Source organism: Choloepus didactylus, chromosome 6 (assembly GCF_015220235.1).
Source record: "Choloepus didactylus isolate mChoDid1 chromosome 6, mChoDid1.pri, whole genome shotgun sequence".
Lineage (NCBI taxonomy): Eukaryota > Metazoa > Chordata > Mammalia > Pilosa > Megalonychidae > Choloepus > Choloepus didactylus.
In genome coordinates, this window is record NC_051312.1 from 100,260,650 (window position 1) to 100,286,361 (window position 25,712).

General features: G+C 36.0%; 1 protein-coding gene across 2 annotated transcripts in view; it reads right to left on the reverse strand.

Moving 5' to 3' along the window:
• The window catches only part of DLG2 (discs large MAGUK scaffold protein 2), a 2,332,374-nt gene that overhangs the window by 1,696,807 nt on the left and 609,855 nt on the right, over positions 1-25,712 (reverse strand). For both annotated transcript variants that reach the window (XM_037840899.1, XM_037840898.1), the window contains exon 5: positions 194-268. In XM_037840899.1, the coding sequence (XP_037696827.1) occupies positions 194-268 (75 nt within the window). The remainder of the gene's footprint in view (positions 1-193; positions 269-25,712) is intronic.

Sequence of the window (25,712 nt, forward strand, 5' to 3'; positions counted from 1 at the left end):
CCCCCAAAAAATCATGGCATTCATAATCACAGTATGTTTATAATGCAGAGCTTTCTGTAAAGATATTCTCCTTTCAAAAGGTTTCTACACTCGAATTTCAGATAGTATTTCAGCTATTCCACTAAGGTTGTTCCAAATGCAAAACATTTCTCCTTCAATCTGGCCAATGTTGGAATCAAATAACCAAACTTACAGTACAGTGGTGGACAGGCATCCAAGCAGGGGCTTCCACTGAACAATTCTGGGCTGGACATTTGCCTTGGTTTTGCTGCAAATAAGTAAAAATAACGTTATGTTCTATATATTATGTGCAGCAATATATACTAGCTGACATATTTATCACCAATACATTTATTACCATATTTACAAGTATAGCAGAATCCTTTGAGAATGAATTTTTGGTGCAGTACTACAGAAAACTAGGTATGCAATTGTGGAGAAACGGAAGGTCCCCTGGCTCCATAGATTATACATAGGGTCCATTTCCTAAAATCTGGAAGCCTGAAGGCAGGCTCCAGGCTAGGAAAAGGCCAAAAGCTTCGCATGTCTGAAAGCAGACTGCAATTTAGATGAGGGAATAGTCTCTGAGCTCCTGCTGGGCTCCTTCCGTGCTCCTGTCTCCTGCCCCACTGTTCCCCATCCCTTAAGACTAAAGATATGTAAATATACCTCATGACTTAAGAAAAAATGTACCCTCCCTGAAAGACCTGCAAAGAGTCACGTAGAAGACTATCTTGTATGCTATAAAGACCTGTAGAAATGAGTAGAATAAAACTTTCTTTTGCATGAACACTGAAGATGGAGTGTGCTCCCCTTCTTTCACATGCAATTTTTACTCTTTATCAAGGTATAAGAAATTATCCTTTGCTTTTTTGTTATTACTTTAAGGATTAAGTTTTTGGCACCAGGCTTCCTCAGCAACTGGCCTTAAAGACCCCAAAGGGAACCATCTGACAACTAACGCAGGTGCTGATTTGTCTCATCTCCAGGCTCTCAGACAACTCCTATGCATGCTGCACCCCTGTGAGAGCTCTTCAGTCAAGGTAGAGAAAGACTTGTTTACTTTCCTTCCCTTTCATAACATGAGCTAAAGGTGGAAATACTCTCTAGGTCATTTCATAGAACCCATAATGTAGAGCTGGATGGGATAGAGTTTAAAGGCCTTTCTTGTCAGAAACTGAGGCACAGAGAAATGAAACCATTTGCTCAAGGAGCCAGAAACTTCACATTCTAAGACATTTGCAGGCCTTTCTATTTACATAAGAAATTTATCTCTAGATAACCTATTCTTTTATTGCGACTCCTGTAAATTCACTTCTAATTGGCTTTTTAAAAAGAAGTGTGTCTCTTTAACCAATATTAGTGTTCCATCCCAATAATGAGAACTGATTAGTCCTAAAAGGGGGATAGGGGTGGGGGCTGGGGTGGTGGTGCTGCTGAGGAGTGTTCAAATAAAACATCTTTTATCATGCATTTTATTCATTATACACTCAATGATAATGTAGTCATATTAATAAAATATTAATAATCATAAAACCCCAACTGTGACTTATTGAACTACTAAATATGGCAGGGATTGTTCTTTAGACCATCACTATCCTCACAACAAACCTGGCTAGAAGAATTATTATGCCCATTTTACAGGGAAGGAAACTGAAGCTCAGAGGGGTTAAGCAACGTGCCTAAAAGTCACACTACTAGAAGTAGCTAAGCTGGGATTTAAGCAAGAATCTGGCTAACTCTACTGCTCATGCTTGTTCCTTCTACAAGAAGTTGTCTCTGGAATTTCTGATTTTCTGTCGGTTTAATGGGGCTTAAGGCATGTCATCAACCAATCTGCTTCATCTTATCAATGCTCCTAACATTTCTGATTTAACTGGAATAAAACACTGAATTCAGTACCTGCTAAGAAGTCTTTTTTTGTGTGTGATTTGTAAGCTTTATAGTGCAATCTTTATTTAGGTGATCTATTTTTAAGACATCACTAAGCCCCAAAGTGCTGTATGAGTGATTATTGATAAAGTAAACATAAAATAAACTTAGAACACCTATGCTCAGTTTTCTTGCTTAAATAATTTAAAAAAAGAACAAAAACAACAAAAAAAAAACAAACGGCATGAAGCACCAGCACAGTACTTAAGATACACTGGAATGGTGTCAGAATGCCACAATTTCAAGCTAGCCTCAGCCACAACCTTGCTGCCATGAGATGCTCTGAGTCTTGATAGTCACATCATAAAACAGTGTTGGTAACCTGCCTGTTTACTGGAATATTATCAGATGATAGAAATACATTCACCTCAGATCACTACCACAGTTTGCAAGGATGCTGCTAACAGGAATACAAAGTAACAGGACATTTTTTTTCTTTTTCTGATAGCTTGAAGTCAGATAAATAAATAAAATTTATCTACATGTGGGGTTAAGATTTTTGAAATTTTAAAGCATTATTAAATGCAAATTATTATTATTTCTAATTAAGAAAATTCATACCAAACTGTTAATGGTGAAGAATGTCTCCTTGGGTATAATTCATAATTATTATTATTATAACTAGGAGCAGTAAGTTTTTTTTATATCTAGATGTTTTGCATCTTCATGGAGCACATGGTAAAGAGGCAAAATTCTATCAATAACCAAACTGTGTTTAGGTGGAGGAATATAAGTACTTATAAAATGTGATGTTTTTCACTCTAATTATTATTCTTGTTATTCTTGTGTGTGTGCTAATGAAGGTGTCAGGGATTGATTTGGGTGATGAATGTACAACTATGTAATGGTACTGTGAACAATCGAAAGTACGATTTGTTTTGTATGACTGCGTGGTATATGAATATATCTCAATAAAATGAAGATTAAAAAAAAAAAAAAAAAAGACATAATGCTGAGCAAAATAAGCCAGGCACAAAAAGAGAGATATTGTATGTTACCACTAATGTGAATTCTGTGAAAAATGTACAATGTTTTATACTGTAGAATGTAGGGGACCTAGAGATACCAATTAGTGGAGGGGGAATGATAATCTAATAAGAACAGATAAACTATGGAGGGTAATCTCAATGTTATGGGAATGCTCAGGAAGGATTATGGTTTGCAAACTTTCTTGGATATAGTAAGATCATGTTGGAAGCAATAGAGTTATTTTAGGTTTTTTTTCTCTTATTCCTTTGTTTTCTTAGGGGTTGTTAATTTTCTTGGGGTATGGTAGGAACATGTTGGAAGCAATGTAGTTATTTTAGATTACTTGTTTTTCTTACTCCTCTGTTTGGACATGGTTTATTAATTTTCTTGGGGTATGGTAGGAACATATTGGAAGCAAAGTAGTTATTTTAGGTTATTTGTTTTCCTTAATCCATTGCTTTGTTTGAAATGTTGTGGGGTTTTTTTGGTTGTTGTTTGCCTGTTTGTTTTTAATTTTTTGATAAACAAAGTTAAAAAATTGAAAAAAAATCAGTAGAAAAATGGGAGTAAAAACTAAATGACAAATAGGGTGGGATGGGGGGATGGTTTGGGTATTCTCTTTTCACTTTTATTTTTTATTCTTATTCTGATTCTTTCTGATGTAAGGAAAATGTTCAGAAATAGATTGTGGTGATGAACGCATAACTATATGATCATACTGTGAACAGTTGATTGTATACCATGGATGACTGTATGGTTTGTGAATATATTTCAATAAAACTGAATTAAAAAAAATAAAATAAATCAAAGGACCTATTTACAAATGAGCTCATACCCACAGGACCGAGAGCTAGGACGTGAACATGTCTTTGTGGAGGATATACCATGTAACATAACATATTCATAGGTTCCAGGGACAAGGACATGGACATCTTTGGCGGGCCACTGTTCTGCCTACCATAGGTCATTTGTCATTTAGAATATCCCATTGTCTGGACTTTGCTGTTGCATCCTCATGGTGCCATTTACTATGTTCCTCTGTCTCCTGTATTTCCTATAAATTGACAGATAGATCTAGAGAATTAACTCAGGTGTGATTTATTTGGGGCATGACTGCATTGTAAGTGTTGTTGTGAGTATATGAATTTAAAAGAATTAGTTTATTTCTCAGAATGAGGCACACTTATATAGCTCAATGGACTAAGAATTTACAGCTGCTTCTAACCAACCCTTCCTGTGCAATTTACAGGAGAAAATGCATAACCTGGAGAAATTTCCAAAAAAAAGACAATGCCAGGAAATCGAAGGCATATATTTCTTTTCATCTTTGTGTAGCAAACAGTCATTTCTGCTCCATCTTGTAGGCAAAAAAAAAAAAAAAAAAATCAATAAACAGATTTTAAAAGTGAAAAAAAAAATGTGATGGGGGGCATAAATAAGCTGGGTTTGAACTTCATGGATGCACAGTGTAGGGAAAAAAAGGATGGAAATCTTTGTGAGTCTATTTCTTGTTCCATTATTATCTGAGCTTTTACACTAAGTCCTTTCCATTAGTGTTTTAACCAGGCAGATTAATAATATGATTACACAAGGGCAGATAAATAAAAAGGCCCACTAAAGACAGATGCCATGTGAATGCAAATCATTTTTTAGTCCATAGTTTGTGGTTAGAAAAAAATAAGACTGAAATAGAAGTTAGGATCCTGGGTTTCAGAAAAGTGTTCCAATTAAGCTATCTGTGGAACTTTGGGAAAGTCACTTTAGCACTTTAAATATCACTTTTCTCATCTATAAAATCAGAGTTCTATTAGATCTATGATTCCAATGTGTGGAGAGGGAGTGTCAACTATTACCCATGGGATCTCTTCCAACTTTCATATTCCTTCCAAGAAGGAATATGTCCCCTCCTCCGAAAGGATGTACCCTCCAGCTGAAAGTCTTCATCAATTTGATCTATTGTTACCAATAGGAGGCAGTTATTCCTCTGTGATTTCCAGTGAGAGCAAAGGTTGAGGACCACTGGATCAGTTGCTCTCCAAAGAGGCTGCCACTCAAATATGGTTACTGAAAACCCTAACCTTAGGTTTTACCTACCCCTTCACTCTACTTCTAAAGAAGATGAGAGCTAACATGGATGCAGAGAACCATCTCAGTAGGTGGAGAAGTAAAGAAGTTAAAAATTCTCTTTTTACTCAGTTTTCATTCTCCTTTTGTACATTTTCTCTTTAACATTTAATATGAGAATTGTGGTAAGATAGAGTTTGGGATACCTCCTACTTGGCAGATCCCCAGCCCTCACAAGGACAGCTAGAAGCAGTATAAAATACTAAAGGAAAGGATACACTTAAGTATGCCTCTTGGAAAGTTCTGAAGCCAAAAATCAAGAGGGAACATTAGAATCATCTCAAGAATCCAGCCCAGCTCTCCAAACAAGGATTTAAGATAGATATTCACTAGCTAATAAGCAGAGTTTCCTTTCCCCTTCTGTTCCATCCATTTGACCTTGATGTTTATACTGGTAGATTTTTGATAAGTGACCTGGTCAGGCTTCAGGGATCTACAATGCTGATCTTGGAAAACATGTCCTCTTAAAGAAAAAACTTTCAGTCGGTCTTGATCTTTTAAAAATTATCATGCTGTTTAGACAGGTTAATGTCTCCAAGTCTCTCTTCTTCCTTGGTTGCCTTTTCTGACTTTAACATCTTGGTATATTTAATTACAGAATATCCTGAGAAAATGAGCCAAACATGCTAGATGATTATATTTCAAACTGATTATATAAATCTGTTAACTATAAAGAATTTGAATAATGACAAACACTTAACAAAGGGAAGGCCTAAAGATTTTCTTCTCTACACATTACATACCCACAAACAGTGGGGAATTCTTTGTTTACTAAGGGCTTTGTGAGTCTGTTTCTTGTTCCATTATTATCTGAGTTTTGACACCAAGTCCTTTCCATTAGTGTTTTAACCAGGCAGATTAATAATATGATTACACAAGGGCAGATAAATAAAAAGGCCTACTAAAGACAGAAACCATGTAAATGTCAGTATCTTGGGATTTATAAAATGCTTATTTAGACATTTAGCCATTGAATCCTTAGAACAAGTTTGTGTGTGGCAGGGTGAGAGCTGATTCATCCAAATGAAATGTTGACCTAAATTTTTCATTCAAAATAGCATTTTCTTCTGAAAGCAGTATAAGAGCTGAAAGGTTTCTGTTGTTCTACTGTTCATAGTAAAATGATTCTCATAATTGTAGGTTTTTTTCTTGTTTGAAAAGTGTTACATGATAGCACTGTACACATATTCATTCATTCATCTATCAAACACACATTACATGGAAAGCACCAGAGATATAATTTTTTTAAGTAATCCTTCTCTCAAAGAGCTCATTACATTTGAGGAGATACAATGCAGTGTGCTAAGTTTTCAAAAGGGCTAAATACTAGGAACATTTATTTATTCATTTAGTTGGTCAACACACATTCATTGAGCAAACACTGTATGGCAGGTATTATATTAGAAAAAGGGACCCAATCTCTGTCTAAACAAGTTCTCAGTCTAAAGAAAAAGACAAACTAATAAATATGCAATTAGAAAGCAATAATACTGACACGGGATAAATAAAATGTGACATGGGAAAAATCAAATCTATTTTACCTATTCTTGGAGCAGGAGAAAGAGACGAGCAAGGGTCAGGGAAGATTGTACAGTATTGAGGTCAAAAGTGGGAGTATTGAACTCTAACTGGATAAGTCTGGAAAGGCTTTATGGAAGAGAAACTTCAGTTTTTCAGTAGTTTTTAGGAGGGGAAGGGGTAAGAAGAGGACATTCCAGACTATAAGAGCATCATGTACCTTCTGATAAGGCTTAGACCTTGGTAAGAACGGCCCCGCCCCCCTTATTCTGGGCCTTAGGAACCTAGGATTGAAGGGAAAGAATTATTCTGTGCTATTCAGAGAGCTGACTTGTCATTTATCCTTACTACACAGGACCCCAAAGTATGGGCAGTAGAGTGTCACCCAAGGGAGTAGGCATAGAGTGATCCCATCCTGATCCTACAAAACACCCAAGAGGTTCTCCTGAGTTTAGTCTTTGAATAAGCACTTCAGGTATCTTTCTCGAACTTGCTGAGACTCTCAGGTTTTTGCCCGATGAAGAAACAGGTTGCAATGTGATGACCAAGAGGCAACTGAGTAAGTGGCTTTTTGCATGGTAGAATTACAATTATATGTAATAATATGTGTGCAAACGGACTGTGACCTTTAAAGTACTTAATAAATTTAATGAATAATTATATATTTAAATTATTAATCAGTATAAACATTAAAGTTTATGAAAATTAATTCTTGTTATTAAATTTTCAGAGCACACATTTTCTGACTTCTAGTCTAATATACACTCCAGCACATCAAGAGTTAAGAGAATTTCCAAAAAAATTTGAAAAAGAAAACTACTCCCAGCATGTTTCTAAATGATCAATTTCACAAAGACATATAAATATTTAATATGTGCATATATACATAATGTGTATATATATACACATGATATTCATATATATTTGTGTGTATACATGTATGTATAAATATTTTATTTGGGTAAAATAAAAGTTTTCATAAAATGAGTTCCCACATTTTCCACTAAAATTTGTAATTTCAAAATAAGATGTTAAAAAAGGAGGAATTCAAGTTTTGCCAAGTGCAAAAGTACAATATAGGTGGAAACATGTGCACAAGATGATACAGTGAAGTCCTGACTAAAACACTAATATATGATAAAAATAAATTTCTAGGTCAGAACCTAAGATGGCGGCTAGGTGAGACAGGGCAAAAAAACACCACTGTGAAAAATACTAGATAAAAACCAGAAGGTGACCCAGAATACTGGTTTCAGTGATGCACCAGCTGGACAAGGTCTGCTAGAACCACAGAGACCATGCACTTAGTGAAACTGGGAGTCTGCATTCTGAAATGAGTGAGTAAGCCAGCTGAAAGACCCGCGGCTGCACTGCAGTGTGGAGAAGCCGGGGGTTGGCGTTTGGAGACGGACTGGTTCTTTTAAAAAAAAAAAAAAAAAAAAGTGAAAAACCCAGGAGTGGCTGCAGTTGCGACGGTGGGAACCGCGCAGTGAAGCACGGCAGGAGCGGGCTGAGCCAACCTCTCAGTGTCTGGTGTGGAGGATAGCCCGCTGCAGATTCCCTCAAGACCAGGGGAATGGAGGGGAGAGCCAAAAGGAGAAAGAAACCTCACTGCTTGCAGCTGGCTCCCCAGCAGGCTGGAGACACTCCTGCCCAGGGCGTGCCCACAGCCTAGAGCCGCGCCAGTTGTCCCGGAGCTGGTAAGGAGGAACTGCGCAAAAAGGGGGGGGGGTTGAGATGCCCCATTCAGCCATCTTTGCATCAGGCTGAGAGCACCCCTGCATGGCCCGGCGGCCCAGGGCTTTTCCTTGAGGGACGGCGCGCACTTGTGATGTAGCACAGCCTTCCCTCAGCAGAGGTCCTGGAAGATCACAGTTGAGAAGGGGGGCCCGCTCATAAAACCCAGGGGTGCTATGTCAATGCCGGTGGTTTGTGGGTCAGCGACAGAGAAAAAACTGGGGCAAAATTGAAATGAAGGGTTAGACTCTTGCAACAGCCTTGAATTACCAGGAACACCTGGGAGATTTGAATTTTAAAGCTGCCTTGCCTCCCAAACCACCCAGACACATGCCCCACATTCAGGGCAGACAGCTCCAACAACACACTCAAACTGAGTTCACCAACTGAACCCCACAAGAATCATTTCCCCACACACCACAAAGACAAAGTTGAGGAGAACTGATTTGAAGGGTATAGGTGACTCGCAGATGCCATCTGCTGGTTAGTTAGAGAAAGTATATGCCACCAACTTGTATTTCTGAAAAATTAGATTGGCATTTTTTTTTTTTACAACTTGAAAGAACCCTGTCAAGCAAAGCAAATGCCAAGAGGCCAAAAACAACAGAAAATCTTAATCCATATGATAAAACCAGATGATATGGAGAACCCATTCCCAAACACCCAAATCAAAATATCCGAAGAGACACAGTACTTGGCACAATTAATCAAAGAACTATAATCGAGGAACGAAAACATGGCAAAGGATATAAAGGACATGAAGAAGACCATGGAACAGGATAAAAGGGACATAAAGAAGACCCTAGAAGAACATTAAGAAGAAATTGCAAGAGTAAATATAGAAGATCTTATGGAAATAAAAGAAACTGTTGGCCAAATTAAAAAGACTGGATACTCATAATACAAGATTAGAGGAAGTTGAACAATGACTCAGTGTCCTAGAAGTCCACAGAACAGAAAATGAAAGAACAAAAGAAAGAATGGGGAAAAAATTGAAAAAATCGCAATGGATCTCAGGGATACGATAGATAAAATAAAATGTCCAAATTTAAGACTCATTGGTATCCCAGAAGGGGAAGAGAAGGGTAAAGGTCTAGAAAGAGTATTCAAAGAAATTGTTGGGGTAAACTTCCCCAACCTTCTACACAAGATAAATACAAAAAGCATAAATGCCCAGCGAACTCCAAATAGAATAAATCCAAATAAACCCACTCCGAGACATATTCTGATCAGACTCTCAAGTACTAAAGAGAAGGAGCAAGTTCTGAAAGCAGCAAGAGAAAAGCAATTCACCACATACAAAGGAAACAACATAAGACTAAGTTGTGACTACTCAGCGGCCACCATGGAGGCGAGAAGGCACTGGCATGACATTTAAAATTCTGAGAGAGAAACATTTCCAACCAGGAATACTTTATCCAGCAAAATTCCCCTTCAAATTTGAGGAACAGCTTAAATTTTTCACAGACAAACAAATGCTGAGAGACTTTGCCTATAAAAGACCTGCCCTACTTCAGATACTAAAGGGAGCCCTACCGACAGAGAAACAAAGAAAGGAGAAAGAGATATAGAGAATTTTAACAGACATATATAGAACCTTACATCCCAAATCACCAGGGCACTCATTTTTCTCTAGTGATCATGGATCTTTCTCCAGAATGGACCATATGCTGGGACACAAAACAAGCCTCAATAAATTAAAAAAAAAAAAAAATTGAATATATTCAAAGCACATTCTCTGACCACAATGGAATACAAATAGAAGTCAACAATTTTTGAATTGTGACTCCACTATTTACTTCCTACATGATATAAAATACACAAACTCTAAGGACAAATCAGTGGTTTTGAACTCAATGTAAAATATGTAAATTTTGACAAGAACTATATAAAGGTGGGGAAATGGAGGAGTATAGGAACATAGTTTATGTGTACTATTGAAGTTAAGTTGGTATCAAAGAAAAACAAGATTGTTATGGATTTAAGAGATTAATTTTAAGCCCCATAGTAAACACAAAGAAATTTTCAGAGAATATGACCACAGAGATGAAAAGTAGAGTATGGGTTAAGAGAAATGGGGGAAGGGGAAATGGGGAGTTAAGAAATGAGTGTAGGGTTGCTGTTTGAGGTGAAGGGAAATTTCTAGTAATGGATGGTGCGAAGGAGATAGCATTACAACATTCTAAATGTGATTAATCCCACTAATGGAAGGCTAGGGAGGGGGTGGAATGGGAAGATTTAGGCTGTATATATGTTTCCACAATTGAGAGGAAAAAAAAAAAAAAAAGAAAAGACAGTCTAAATAGATGACAACTGAATGTCAAGGATGACCCTGGATGGGATCTGAGGATGGAGGACAGGAGGCTCGAAGGGACACAGTTGAGACATAAGGAAAAAAAAAAAAAAGGAAATAGAGAATGTAAGCTTTGTATCAATGTTGAATCTCTTGTACCTCTTAACTGCTTTTAATGGGATTGCATAAAAGAATGTTCTTGTTCATGGGAACTGTATATGTGAATTATAGTGTTTGTTCAAGGATGTGTGCTGCTAGCTCTCATATGTTCAGAAGACAGAGCAGAGCAATAGATGATGGATGATAGATAGGGATGGAGGGAAAGAAATAGCGGTGTGACAGCATGTTAAAGTTGATGGATTGGGGTATCAGCGGAGGGGGGTCAGGGTATGCTGGAGTTCAGTGTAGGGGGTTTGTATTGTTTTTGCAACTGTTCCTATAACTTTGAATTTATTTCAAAATAAAATTTAAAAATAAATAAATAAATTTCCAAAGGAGGCATAGACCACATGTATAATTTTCAAAGGAAATTACCAAGAACCATTTTCAGGACTTTGAATCCCTTATCCATAATGAAGGTATACAAGGATTGGGTAAGTAAGGGATTTAAAAGAGAGGGGGATTTTTTTGTAAAAGGGGAAGGGTGTTTCACTTTTCACCTATATTTAATGAAAGAGACGTCAATGGGTCTGCACCTCAAGTTTGATATAACTTTCTTGGATTTTAGAGGTGAGTATACTGGGATCTGACTCTCACCTGAGAAGTTTAACGAGTGAGAGAACATGTGTAATTGTTATGGGTCAGTAGAGGTGGCTTCATCAGGGTCAGCCTGCACTTAGCAGTTTGTCAAAGCCAAAAACCTATCCTAGAGCCATGTGATACCTGCGGCCACAACTGTCTGTGTGGGATAGACTGCTGTAAAACCTGGGGCTAAAAAAAAAAAAAGGCATTATCCATGTTATAGAATATTCAGTCAGAGAGGCCCAGAAGGGGAAACTCCCACAGACCAACAAAGTGCCCATGAAAGAAAGAGTCTGGAGGCAGACTACCTGGGTTAAAATACCCAGTTCCACTATTTATTAGCAGGGTGTCCTTGGACAAGTTGCTTAACTTGTCTTCGCCTCAGTTATGAAGACTAAAGGAGTTACTATAAGTAAAGTACTTACAACTACACCTGTACATATAAGTGTTAACTGCTTTCATTGTTTTCGTTATTATTATTATTATTCTGTTTCAGATTTAGAGGGCAAAAAGCATTACAATCCCAGTCCAATGAGAATTTTCGTCTCTCCTTTTCACACTTCCCTCTCACATTCCAATGCTGAAGGGATCAAAAACAAACAAACAAATGGGAAGGGATAAAAAAAGAGAAGCTTACAGCATCCTCTTCCCCAAAGGCAGATGTCCTATATGAAGATGCCAAAAAGGAAAGAGAAAATCTTCAATCTGGAAAAGAGTTCTGAGTTTTGTTTGGGACTGGCCAATTTTAGTTACTGAGTCAAGACTGTATTTGTGATTTTAAGTGATGGTAGGACTTTCTATTCCCTGTAAATGACTACAAAGTCATGGAGAATTACAGGATTACCCAAGTTTTCATCTACAGGGCAGGGTAAGAACCACTAACACTGGACAGATTTAAGCAAACCATGGGGAACCCACAATAAAGTGTCTTCTAATGTTACAATCCATAAGCCCTGCTTGTTCAATGTACTGGTTACAGATGCAAAACATGTGTGGTTAACTTTATTTAATCCGTTCCAGGCATAATCCCTTATATTCCTCAATATGTGATGTTATTCTTTTCTGGGCTTATCATTCTATTTGCTTCCTTGTATTTTTTCAGGTTTTAGGGGGTATTTAAAATAAGTTGACCTAACTTGTTTCTGAGGATATCCTTACTAAGATTGAAGCCATGCTGGGGAGTCATGCCTTTGCTCCCTCTGTAAACGAAAAACTTGCTTCCCATGCATTCTCCACAGGATGTTAAGAAGGGGGTTTTTTCAGTGGGCACTGATGGTGCTGCTGAGTATTCTCATGCTTTACAGAATCCCCTGTGACTTCAGACAGGCATTTGACCAGGTTAACAGAGGGACGGTCTGTGGCTAAATGGTAGATAAGAAAAGTATACACTCTACATTAATATGATATTCTAACCACCTGGATACATGGTTTAATTAACTTTGATGAATGGAATAGGCTCTGAATTCTCAGGCAGGTCACATTTAAAAGATTTATTTTAAATGGAGGCCTTTGTTGTGACTTGACTTTTCATGGTCTCAATGGGGAGAGGGCACTAGACTTTAACAGCTTGGTCTCAAAGGCATTTCCTAGCTGTGTAATGAAATAATATTATTAGGTACCTATTCAATGTCAGGTTCTTCACATGTATTGTTAGCTCACTCTATCCTCACAGTAACCCTAAGAAGCAGTAGAGGAGATTGTTTATTAATACCATGAGGAATCCATTGGATATGGGTTAGAATGCCAGATTTTTTGCTTTCTAGATACGTGTCATAATCTCTGTGAGTTTCAGTTTTATCACGCATAAAATGGGAGAATAATACCTAATTTAAAGGTTTATTGTAAGGATTAAATAAATGATATATGTAACACAGCCAGTACATGTCTATTAATAATAAGATAAATATTTATTTCCCCCTAAATCAAAGATCTGTGCCACTTAGCGCCTCTCTCTTGGTCTGTTTTCTCACCTCTAAGTATAAAATAATAATATTTATCTCACAAGATTATTATGAAAATTTAAGGAGAAAAGTGCAAATAAGTGATTAGCAAATATCATGAACTTTAAATATAAGTGTTTTTACAACTTTTTGTGAATTTAATTTATAGAAGATGGAAATAAGGTCTGAAAGATTGCAATAGTTTTAAGATGACTAAATTGGAAACCAGAGTTGGCTCAGCAGTTTGAGATCACATTGGTGACGGGTATATTTCTAAGGGCATGTAAATGTTCCTAAGAAGTAATATCATATTTTAGCATTTTGTGAAGGCATGTCCCAATTGTCCCTGAAATTCTACAAAGCTCTAAAGTTGAGTTATTACTGTGCATAGTTTGATACAGTATGTAATTTAAGCCTCTAAATACAAGATTTAAAAAATCATAGTTTTGTGAAATACTTTTAAATGTCAAAAATATTTTCATGCTGTCACTGCATCACGTCCTGATATTACAAGATGGGACCAAGAGGAAGGGACTACAATTGTATTTTTCTTCTTGCAAGAAAGAAATTTTGGACATTATAGAATATTGCAGTCAATGAATATTTTCACTGGCAGATGTTATCCATTATATTACAAACTACAAAGTCTTATGGAAACAAAACACCGTGATTTGTAAAATAAGCTATTATTTTTTCTGACATATTTTAAACTCATCTGTAAAGATACCTTTCTTGGATTAACAAATTAACACCTAATGAAAAGTATCTGAAATTTCAGGCCCCCAAAACAAGGTCAGACCTTTGAGGAAAGAAATGCCATTCAGAAAGAAGATCAAAGCAATTCCCTTCTATTCTCACTGCTACCATAGAGACAAAGAAAAAAAAATGAAGAGATTTAGCAGACTTAATTCTTCCTGAAATTTATAATTAACTACGTGGGAAAGGGGACAATTACCATATTTCCAAAGAATAAAGGGTTTTAAAAGTTAAGCATTTGATAAGACATAATTACAACCTATTAAATATGCAATCCATATCAATTTGTTCTTATAATCTTCTTGAGTTTCAAAAATGCATATTTATTAGACAGTGTTTTCTGAAAAACGCATATTGAATGCCGTAATTTAAACTTACAGAATTCTTTCTTATCAGATTTTTTTTTTTTTTTTTTTTTTTTTTTAATCAAATACTTAAAATTCTGGCAAAGCCTAAAATAAAGAAGCAGAGGAGTGGATATACTTATGTGCCCTGTCTTCCCGATACCTATGAATATGTAGTTTTGGACAAATATTAATCAATGAAAGAATGTGCAGGCTTTTGTAGATCAGGTGCCATAGCCAACATTAAGCAGTCAGCCAGGAAGAACTAGCAATTAGACCTGCCCTTGATTTAAATAGAACTTCAGATTGCTGAGTAAATTACATGTGTATTAATTGAAGACAGTTTTATTTTAAAGGACTAGAAAGAAAGCACTATAGCTTCAAATTCTAGGAGACTCATAACAAAAACCAGAGAAGGAGAATTTACTTTGCTAAAAATGTGCATTTTTATTTATGGTTTCTTTAGCAAATCATTTTTAAACACGTCTCATCAGAAAGAATATTTAAACTCTCCTTTACATTTTCTAATTAGAATCCTATTTGAAAATAAATTATTTCTTCTTGTAGAATGTCATAAATGAAACATGACAAATTATATATCTACATGTAAGAACATGAAATGTTGGAGAGGTAAGTTTAAAAATTAACACTTTATGAACTGTGTTTTCATGCAATAGCCAAAATTGCTGCTGGTGTAGATAATAAATGGCATGCTCCATATTTTGAAATTGGACTTTTTTTGAAATGTGATTAATTGGTCTTTAAGGAAAATCTATATTATTGACTACATTGCTAATTTAGAAAGTGGTAATTTGATTATTCTGAGAAATTTCTGTCTAGAGGTGTTTCAGAATAATTTTAAGAGAATATTTGAAAGTGCCTGCAAAATTTAACTCAGGTCCCAACCACAGAATAAAATAATATCCTTTCAGGGCCCCTCATGCATACTTGTGTCACCTGTTACTAGTTGAACAAATTCCATATAATAATCATTATTATAGTTTTTAAAGTTCCTTTTGGAGATTACTTGGGGTAAAGTCATTCAATACTACTGATATACTTTATTTTCTAAAGTGCAAACCAATGTAAAAAAAAAAAAGGCATAATTGCTGGTAAACCCATGTTCCCTTCCTAGACAAGTTTGTATCTTGCAAACTGAATGCAACATAATTTATCCCACTTTAAGAAAAATCCACTATTATTTCTTCAATTCTTCCATGACCCAATAATTTAGGAGAATAAAGTCATTTTTGAATTTTCTACTGCATAGTTTTCTAATAAATGTTAATGTAAAAACAAAGTAAAAACTGTAAAACTATACTAAATAGTTAAAAAATATATAGCTTTATAATATATTGATGGTAAATATCTTTATAAATATTACAAAATCAAATCATTTTCTCCTAAAACAAGTTTAAGTATCATGCTATATAAAACCATTGAGAAGTTAAATCGATATGAATTGGCATTCTTTCATCAAACAGAAAACCTGAAGAGACAGCTTTAGCTTTTGTTTAATTAAAAAATGCAGTTGACCTCTAAGTATTTTTACAGTTCAATTTTAGAAGTTTAAATGATGATCCTTACAAGTTGTTTTATCAAAGATGTGATCCAGCTGCCATTTTTCTTGGTGTATGTAAGGACTTTTATCCTCTTAAGTCCATGTTCCTAATACTAAACTGACATTTCAAGTATCATTTCAGGCCCAGCAACTATTCACAGATAAGTTCACCAAAACCAGAAATAAAAACCAATTGCTTGTGTCTCAACTGAATAGTCTAGCTATCAGAGTACAAAGATCCTTAACAAGTATTTATTTTGAAGTGGACATTATACACATGCAAACACACATTTATTAGTATGTGTGTACGCATGTGCATGCATGTGTGTAAGCTGCAGGAAGAACGCATTTCATCACTCATTCAATTACTTATTATACAATGAAATACATTTCAAATGTCTGTTAAATGAATCAATCGACACTTACGGTATACCTACTACATGTTCGTACCATGCTAGATGGTCAGCTATAAATATGACCAAGACCTTCCTCCTGTACTCAAGGAGTTAACGTTCTAGCAAGAGATATGCATATGTAAAAACTAATTGTAAAATAAGGTGGTACATGGGAACTTTATATGGTTTTTCTGTAAACCTACAACTTCTCTAATAATTAAAAAAACTAATTGTACAACTACATGAAGGCTATAAAAAAGATACAGACAGTGTATTGGGGACATGAAGGAGGAAGTGGCTGGCTCAGATGCAGGAGGTAAGTATCAAGTAAGGTATTTACAGAATAATCTGCATTTGAGCTGATTCTTAAAGGTTAAGAAGGAGATTAGGCAAGCAAGTATCAGGTTGGGGAGTTGAGAGGCATTCTAGGCATAAGGTAAAGCAGGCACATATAAACTTGAGGATGGAAATGCAGATTATTTGGGGAACCAAACATAATTCACTATAGTTTGACCTAAAATCTGAGGGATGGTGGGATCTGAGATAGAAAAGTTAGACAAGGGCCAGAACATCATAGAGAGCTATGTGTGCCAGGTTAAGCAATGTAGACTTTAGTCTGAAGAGCAGGGCTTCTCTAACCTTAATGTGCATACATGTTACCCAGGGATCTTGTTAAAATGCAGGTTCTAGTGGAGTAGTTCTAGGGTGGGGCCTGAGATTGTACATTTCTAGAAAGTTCCCACAGGATGCCATGGCAACCGATTGACAGAACAGACCACACTTTGAGTAACAGTGCAGTAGGGAACAGGGAGCCACTGAAGGGTTTTAATCAGAATTGCAACATATATACAAATTATACATAATTAAGTATAATTAAAGTTCCTGTTAGCAGTGTGGAATATATGTACAGGTAGGGAGACTGGGAAGGCAGGAAGACTAATAGGGATTTTTTTTTTGCAGAAATCCAGAAAAGAATCGATGAGAATCTGAACAAGACAGCTGGTAGTAGGAGTGGTAAATAAAGGAAATAAAATGGTAAATTATAAGAAATAGAAAGAATAGGAATGGGACTGATTGAGGATTTTAGGAAAAATTAAGTATCAAGAACTCCCATGTTAATAACCGTAGCAACTGGAGAGATAAAGAGCTATCCATTCAGCAGAGTACAGGGGAATAAATTATGCTCAGAGGGTTCCAGAGACAGAAGTTTCCCTGGACTTTTGACTTAGGTTTAATGGGTAAACAGAATTCCAAATTCTAAGAAATTATGTATTTATTGTCAAATTAATTTTTTCATAAAACCTGCCATCCCCTAAAAGGTTAGTTCAAGAACTGAATTACTTACATAAAAATAAATGGTTAGTTCTGATACATGCTGCATCTTGGATGAACCTTGAAGACATAATGTTGAGTGAAATAAACCAGACACAAAGGACAAATATTGTATGATCTCACTTATATGATATAATTAGATATGTAAATTCATAGAGTCAGAAACTAGAATACAGGTAACCAGGGGCCAGGGTGGAGGTAGGGAATGGGGAGTTAATATTTAGGTGGTACAGAGTTCTGTTTGGGGTGATGGAGAAGTTTTGGTCATGGCTGGTGATGATGGTAGCACAATACTGGGAATGTAATTTACACCACTGAAATGGGAAATTTTAGGTTGTACATATGTTATCAGAATAAAAAAATTAAATCATAGAACTGTATAACATAGACAGTGAACCCTAATGTAAACTATAGACTACAGTTAATAGTATAATTATAATAATTGCTTCATCAGTTGTAACAAAAGTACCACACTAATGCAAAGTGTTAATAACAGGGAAAACTGTGTGTTTTGGGGGTGGGTATACTGGGACTCCATACTTCTGAATGCTTTTTCTGTAAACCTACAACTCCTCTAATAAAAAAAAAAAAGGAAATGTATATGTGTGGGTAGGGATATTAGCACAGAGGTATAGGGGAAGCAAGAGGGTTATTTTCATAGGATATCAAACCTGGTACTCATTTTGAATGCACTCTGAAAGAAAAAGTTAAAGCCTTTAGTATCTTTGTCTCACCTATAAACTTGGGAAACGTTGCTCACTGAAGCCAGAGGAAATGCCCATCACCATGCCTACACAAATAGATATTTGCCACCAGAGTGGTAACTGGCTAATTGAATTAATGATCCCATGGTGAAATTTATCCTTAAATGTCAGATTCCAAAAACAGAGGAAAAGGAATAGGTGGAGGAGGAGAAGGAAGAAAAGGAAAAACATCTGCAGCCTCTACTTACTGGCTCTGTGTTATGTACAGTAGTTATAATAAAACCTATTTATTTGCACCAGTTGTTCACTCTGCCTAGAAACTTATTCCCCAAGACCTTCACAAGTCTGGTCCATTCAAGTTCCCAGAACTTTTTCAGATAGGCTTTCTCTGTCTACTGTATCTAAAGTAGCCCCTTATCTCTTTTCACACTCCTCCGTGATTCTGTATTCCATTTCTGTTTTTTAATTTTATAGCAGTTATTACTATCTGTATTGTATTTATTATTTGTGTGCCTCTTAAAAGCCTGTCTCCTCACTTTAGAATGTAAGTTCTATGAGGGCAGGGACCTTGTCTGATTAACTCACCATTATGTTCCCCACTGCTCAGAACACTATCTAACATATAGTATGGACTCAATAAATATTTGTGGACGTAATGAATACTGCACGTAGTGCTCAAAACCATCTTTTTAAGTACTTACTATTTTATGTTATAAATAAGGAAATTGATATTTAGATAGATAAGCAATTTGGTCCAGACAACAGAACTGGCAGAGCTAGGACCCCAGTAAGGATCTGACTCCAAAGGCTGTGCTTTCATACACCATCTAGGCATCCATACTAAGCCAATGTCCGTGGCAGATACCAATTGCTGTCCAACTCCTCCACACTCAATGCTCTGAGGGACCTCACGCACAGCAGGCCAATTTGCTTGTGTCACTACAATTAGCATAAAATTAGCTCTAACGTGCATATGGATACAGCTCTCATTTTCTCCACCATATCTAGTTGCTAATGGTAATAAAAGATCCCAATTTATACTAGGATTTCATACTTTCAATAATTTTAGTCATCCTTTCCATGTATATGGGATTTTATATTTTTCATTCAATTCTGCACAATAATCCTATGAAAGAAGTACTGATAAGCCAGTATTATTATCCCAATTTCAGGCTTAAGAATAAGGATAAGGAAGAGTAAACTGAGTTGGCTACGATTACTAGTATAATAAATGGCAAACCCAAGTCTATAACTATATTTTCTGAATATTGGTCCAATGTATATCCCTTATATTCCTAATTGCCATTGGTGAAATGTATACGTATCTATTGAGACAGATCTCTCAGGCAGCTGCAATCATGTGTAATCCGCTTTAAGAAAATCTGAGCTACAAACATTCAGATGAAAATAATGGGTAAATAATAAAAGGAAATTATGAATCTTTTTTGTAGTTTATAAAGAAAATTGTCATGAGATTTATTTAAGCTTTGAGAACAATAAATTTGTTTAAATAGTATTTGATTAGCAAAACTTGATTTGCACGTTTCCTTTGCAAGTCCACATTTGTCTCATAAAATAAGATTTGCCTAAAGGTTTTGTAAAGGACAATCCTCTCAAATACATAGCTCTTCACAGCATGTGTGTCTTTTACTAGCAGTATTCAAAAAGGACTATTGTTGTGAATAACATCTTGGAAATCAGGTTTGGCAGATATTATTTGTGACCAATACATTAACAGATGATTGGCATGAATCACACAATGAAATTTTATTTCAGATTTCTAAAATTTTACTTTGGTAGGCTATGGATATGTGTCCACAAAACTACAAATCTATAACTAATTCTGGGTAATTTCATATTAACCATTATGTGGGTACATTATTTTTGATTAGATGTTTAGGTTGAGAAAGAATAAAAGCCAAAATATAGCACTGAGTACATTTTAATTAAAGAATAACTTTCAGGTGATTCAACCAGGAGACAGTGCTAGTGGATAGGAGCACAGACATTAGAGTCACAAAGACCTGGGTTTGAATTCCCATTATGAAACTTCTTATTTGTGTGGAGGATCTCACTTTACGGATTTGGTCTGAAGAGTAAATGAGTTAATTAAACTCAAGTTACTTCAGTGTGCCAGGAAATATCCCAGACATAGGGTATACAAATATGAACAAATCAGACATAATCCCTTCTCTCATGGAGCTCCTGTCTAGTCAGCAGAGAGACATTTAGCAAATAACTACAAAAAGCAGTGTATAATTATAAACTGTGATTGGCACAAATATGGGATAATATGAGAATGTATACCAAGAGCATTTAATTTAATCAGGTTTTCAATGGCATTTAAGATAAGACCTGGAAGTTAAGTAGGAACACAGGTGACACCTTCAAAGAATAGAGGGGAACAAACAAGGCCAATGTGTCCATTAGTTTAATAAAGAACTGGGAAAGTAGTATAGAGATAGAAATAGTCTAGTCTGTGCATTTTTTAAGATTCTTGGAGTATAGAATACAAGGCAGAATAATGAAGATAAGGCCGGGGAGGAATTCAGGTACTAGGTTAAGGGAGAACTATATACTATGGTAAGAATTTCAGTACCCACTCATCTTCAGTGAATCGGGATGCTACTGCAAGGCTTCAGCATAAGAGTGACACCATTGGGTTTATATATGAAATTGATCCCTCTGTCACCTGAATGGAATACTTAGTATAGGTAAATTCAGCTGTTAATGGCATTAGGAAAGTTAAGCTTTTAATGTATTAATGGCATTAGTATTTCATGATGTTTTATGCTATCAAAATGGTTAATTGCAGGTTACTAAAACAGTCATAGAATCTCTTCATGTTGGCTCTTTTCCTTACTTTTCTATACAAAAAGAACAGATAGTATTACATTTTCCCTACTATTAGCTGTATATCTACCTCTTTGTGCCACTTTATAGATTTTCCCTGTCTAGCAAGTCCCTTGCTCCAATCCCTGTTCAGTAGACCTGCCACCTTGGAAACGTTTGGTTTGGATGACAGTTATCAGAACCAGTGCCTGAGCAGGATAGATATGAAGAGAGGAACACCAGGGAAAGACAGAAAGATAAGGAGGTTGTATACCCACAAGGTGCCTACACCTGCAAAGTATATGCTAAGCACTTTACATTTCTTGACAATTCACAGAAGGTATAGAAAAGTATCTATATTTACTGAACAGCCAAAAGGATGAGTAAAGGGGGATGTAGCAGAGAATTCAGGAGAGCTCAAATCAAGGGAATGAAATGGGAACAAAGTCAGGGAAAATTGGGGTTTGGGACCAATGTTAACGATGGAAAGAAAATCATATTTCCTTTAAGATAATATTGCAACTTCTTGACATTTATGACTGGGTTCTTGTCTATCTCTGCACCATTGGGTCTTCTACTCACCTTTGACACCTTACCTCCTAACCACTCTCCCCTTACTTCCATTCCTAGAATGAACCATATTCTCTCCATTTTCCTCTCTTTTACATCAGAACTTAGTCTAAATCACTCTTCCTACCTCATTGTGCCCTCCATTCTGCACATCAGCTTGTCACCTCCTCAGAAAAGCCCTCCCTTAAATCAACACCCCCTACCTGCACCCAAGTCCATCAGATTCTTTCAAGTATTCCTTTGTTCATTTCCATAACACCCTGTATTCACCCCTTTATCGCAGGACACTGTTATTTCTATTTAATTGGCTGTTTTCCCCGTTACATTAAAAGTTCCACGAGAACACATTGCTCATTGTACCCCCACACCTTCCAATATATCAAGCACATAGTAAGCATTCAATAAATACTTGTTAAATTAATAAAATGAATGAATGGGTATGCTGCTTCTACCGTGGAAACAGATGCAACCATATACCAAAACGAAAGAACAGCTTTGTCTTTAAAGACAGGGCCACTGAGGTAAACCATTTGCTGCCCTTTATGATTTGTTTCACATCTGTACATAAAGCCCTGGTGGAAAATAAAATTATTTTCATTTCCCCCAAGTATTATAGTTGCAAATATTGTCCATTTCCAAAGGTACAACATGCCACTTTTTTAATAAGTTCATAATAAATATGACACTTACTAGCCTTGATAAAAAAAAAGTATCTTTTAAATGCCCAACAACTTTTACTTCGTCTTAGAAATTCTGAGTGACTTTAATTCCTATAAAAGATGGTAGGTTGACAGAGTCAAAGAGTGAAATCTAATTTATAGAACAGACGTAGTATTAATAACATCATTTAAAGCATCTTTTATGCTGCTGGGTCCACTTTTTATTCTGCTACCTTAAATTTATTATGCACATTAACCTGTTAAACATATTAAAAACTAATGGTGCCATCATACTTTTATTAACAAATTATGGCAGTAACATATTGTCGATGCCTCTGTAGATTTTTTTAAAAACTTTGTTTTAAGACTAAAAGTCTAATAATGAACATCTGAAATTACCAATATGCGTTTCACCCACTACTACTTTATAAGAAACTTGCTGTACATAAATAAATTTCTTTGCAGAGATAATATATTTGGAATAACAGGTTAGAGGTAGGAAAATACCTCAGAGATGCCATAAATTTCCAAATTGAAGGAACTTAGATTTTGTCGATCTTACTTCTCTGAGGTAATAGACATCCAGTTTTGAGTTCTAATTAATAACTTTTTATAACTTATTTAAAAAATAATAATCTTTCACAATATCTGAAATTATTGTGATTTGGAAATAAATAATTACAAAACTTATTTAGGTTGGATTTGACAGTATTCTTTCAAGAAAAGTAACACCAAGAGATATTAGCATCACCAGAAGTTAAACACATTTAAGAGACTGTTTCCTTTCCTAGATTACATAAAGAAATGCAGCAATTTCCCACTTGGCTTATTATTTTGTGACTTAACTGGAAAGATTAATGAGATGTTTGGCAATTTTGAAAGTAAAATAAGGTATTCATCTAATTTTGAGGCCTGGTCAATTAAGCCAACTAGAAGTTTTTTAGGGTTCAAATCCATTAAGATCAACTGAAATGAAGATGTGATATTTGGCTCGGTGGGAAGAGGGAAGATATCCATTAAGATTTTCTGGAATATAATCTGTAAAAGTAAAATATTTAAAGTCATACCATAGAGAACTTGGTTTGTGGCTTCAAAACTAAATATTATTTTCTTTAGTAGTGAAAGGAGAACAGAGTGGGAAATCTACACTTAGTGAGTCTCATACACTAAGCTATTGATTTTGTCATGTTTAATGGGTGTCCAATCAATGTGAGATATTAAAAGACATGGCTGAAATTAATTCATGGTATGCTTACATGCAAAATGACAAGGAAGCTAATAAATAAGTGTATTTTAATTAGTTTCTTTCTAAAAACAATAGCAATTTCTAGTCGAATCTCCAATGTTGATGAAATTTTTAAATACCTTATTAAAACTGGTGACAGACTAAAATAAAATGCATTTGAAATTTTTAGCTATTTTCTGTAAGCCCTTGAAAGATAGCCTATTGATTTTATTCCATTCCCACTTTTATTACTATTTCTGATAATATAAATATTTCATTTGTTTCTAATCAAAACAGAGAGGATCAATTTGTGTCTTTTTGTTTGTTTTCAATCAGGGCCTAAATATTTTTTTTCCTTTGAAAAAAATCACTAAAATGCAGAATATCAGTATTCTCCAATCAGAAACAATATGTCAAGCCACAGTAAAGCTGATTGGCTTCCTCAAACATAGAAGACATGCAGAACACTGGTTTTCAAATGAAAAGCTAATTATCACGCTCAGAAAGATTAGCCTGATATGTTTAGTTAAAAAGATGTGTAAGCTACACTACTACTATGGATATTTCAAAATTGGGCTATAAATAGATGCAAAAGCAAATCCTGCCATAAAAAACACTGGCAAATTCTCCTTGCATTTTACAAACACACAATATCACTTTAAGAAGTTGAAATCACATAAAGACAGGACCCTGAGACCTTCAAGGGGAACAAAATGCCCAACAAAGTAAATTACACTACTCACTTTATCTCATGAGCTGGCAGTACCTACCACAGCTGTTTAATTACAGGACTAGAATAATAATAGAAAAACGCTGCACACACAGCCCTGTTTCCTAGCCTACCTTTGTGGTGACAATGCACAGGCAATCCATCCTGGATCCCTACACAGGACTCAGTACATGGAAATCAAACCAGCAAATCAGCAAAGGTGAGAAAAGCCTTTTGGTAAATAGCACACACAGAGGAGCAGAGCCTGGATTCTGCACAGATGGCTTTTCCACGGGGCCCCTCGTGGGAAACTCGAGCCCTCCTCCACACAGTTCAAGGCAAGCAGGATTCTCCTAGGCATCAGAAAATCCCCCAGAAATCAGCTCCGGCAAAACTTCCTGGTAGCTTGCTGGATTCGGCGGCTGCATGATCCTTTGGTGGATTCCGTGATCGGAAGGAGGATCCTGTGAGTGCCCCACACAGTTCTATCGTGGAGATGAGTGTTACACCAGGCACAAGAGAATCACATTTCAGCTCACGCTCTTGTTTCTGAATTCTGATCCGCTGCTCCAGCATACCCATAAGATTTTCTTTGCCGAGTGCCCCCTTGGCTGCCTTTAGTCTTTCCTACTAACAACTCTGAGTAAGCACAACACTCAAAAACTACCTGGCCCATCTGTCAAAGGGCTGTCCTTCGACTGCTGGAAGAGCGGCTTTTCGTAATAAAAAGCTATTTATTAAGAGCATGATTCTCAGGAGCCTGAATGACTCCAAAGATATGACTGAAAAGCTAAGGTGCATGCAGTGCTGCATATATCACATCTCAACTCACTTGCAATTACAAGGGCAGCTTCTTACAAATGACTAACAGCTGGATAAGGAAATTCGAGCCAGAGACATAAAGGACCTGCAGATTTGGAGGTTTAACTTCCAAAACATCACATTTCTTTATTTCTGTACCTATTTGTGTGGTCTATGGCATATGCAAATACACAAACAACCTGGATATTTAAACAAATAAGTATATTATGAAATTGGGGTGGAGGAGGTTCCAAACTGTTTACAGAAGTTCCACATTCTGAGAAACAAAAATGAGTTCTTTCCTAAACTTTTCTCTTCTCACTGGCTGACTGCAGGCACTTATTACGTGGGCAGAGCTTTGTGTTCAGTTCTGCAGCATTTTAACAGCCAAATGATTAACCTCCCCCCCAATCCCTTCCTTTCTTCCAGTAAAGCTGCTACAAAGACTGCCTTTTGAGGGGCTTGACAAGCATCACTCTGGATAATAATATACTTTTTTTCCCCCCATCAAGTCTTAGACACATGGGCAGAAAGACTGAAACAGACAGATACAAAGACACAGAGAGAACG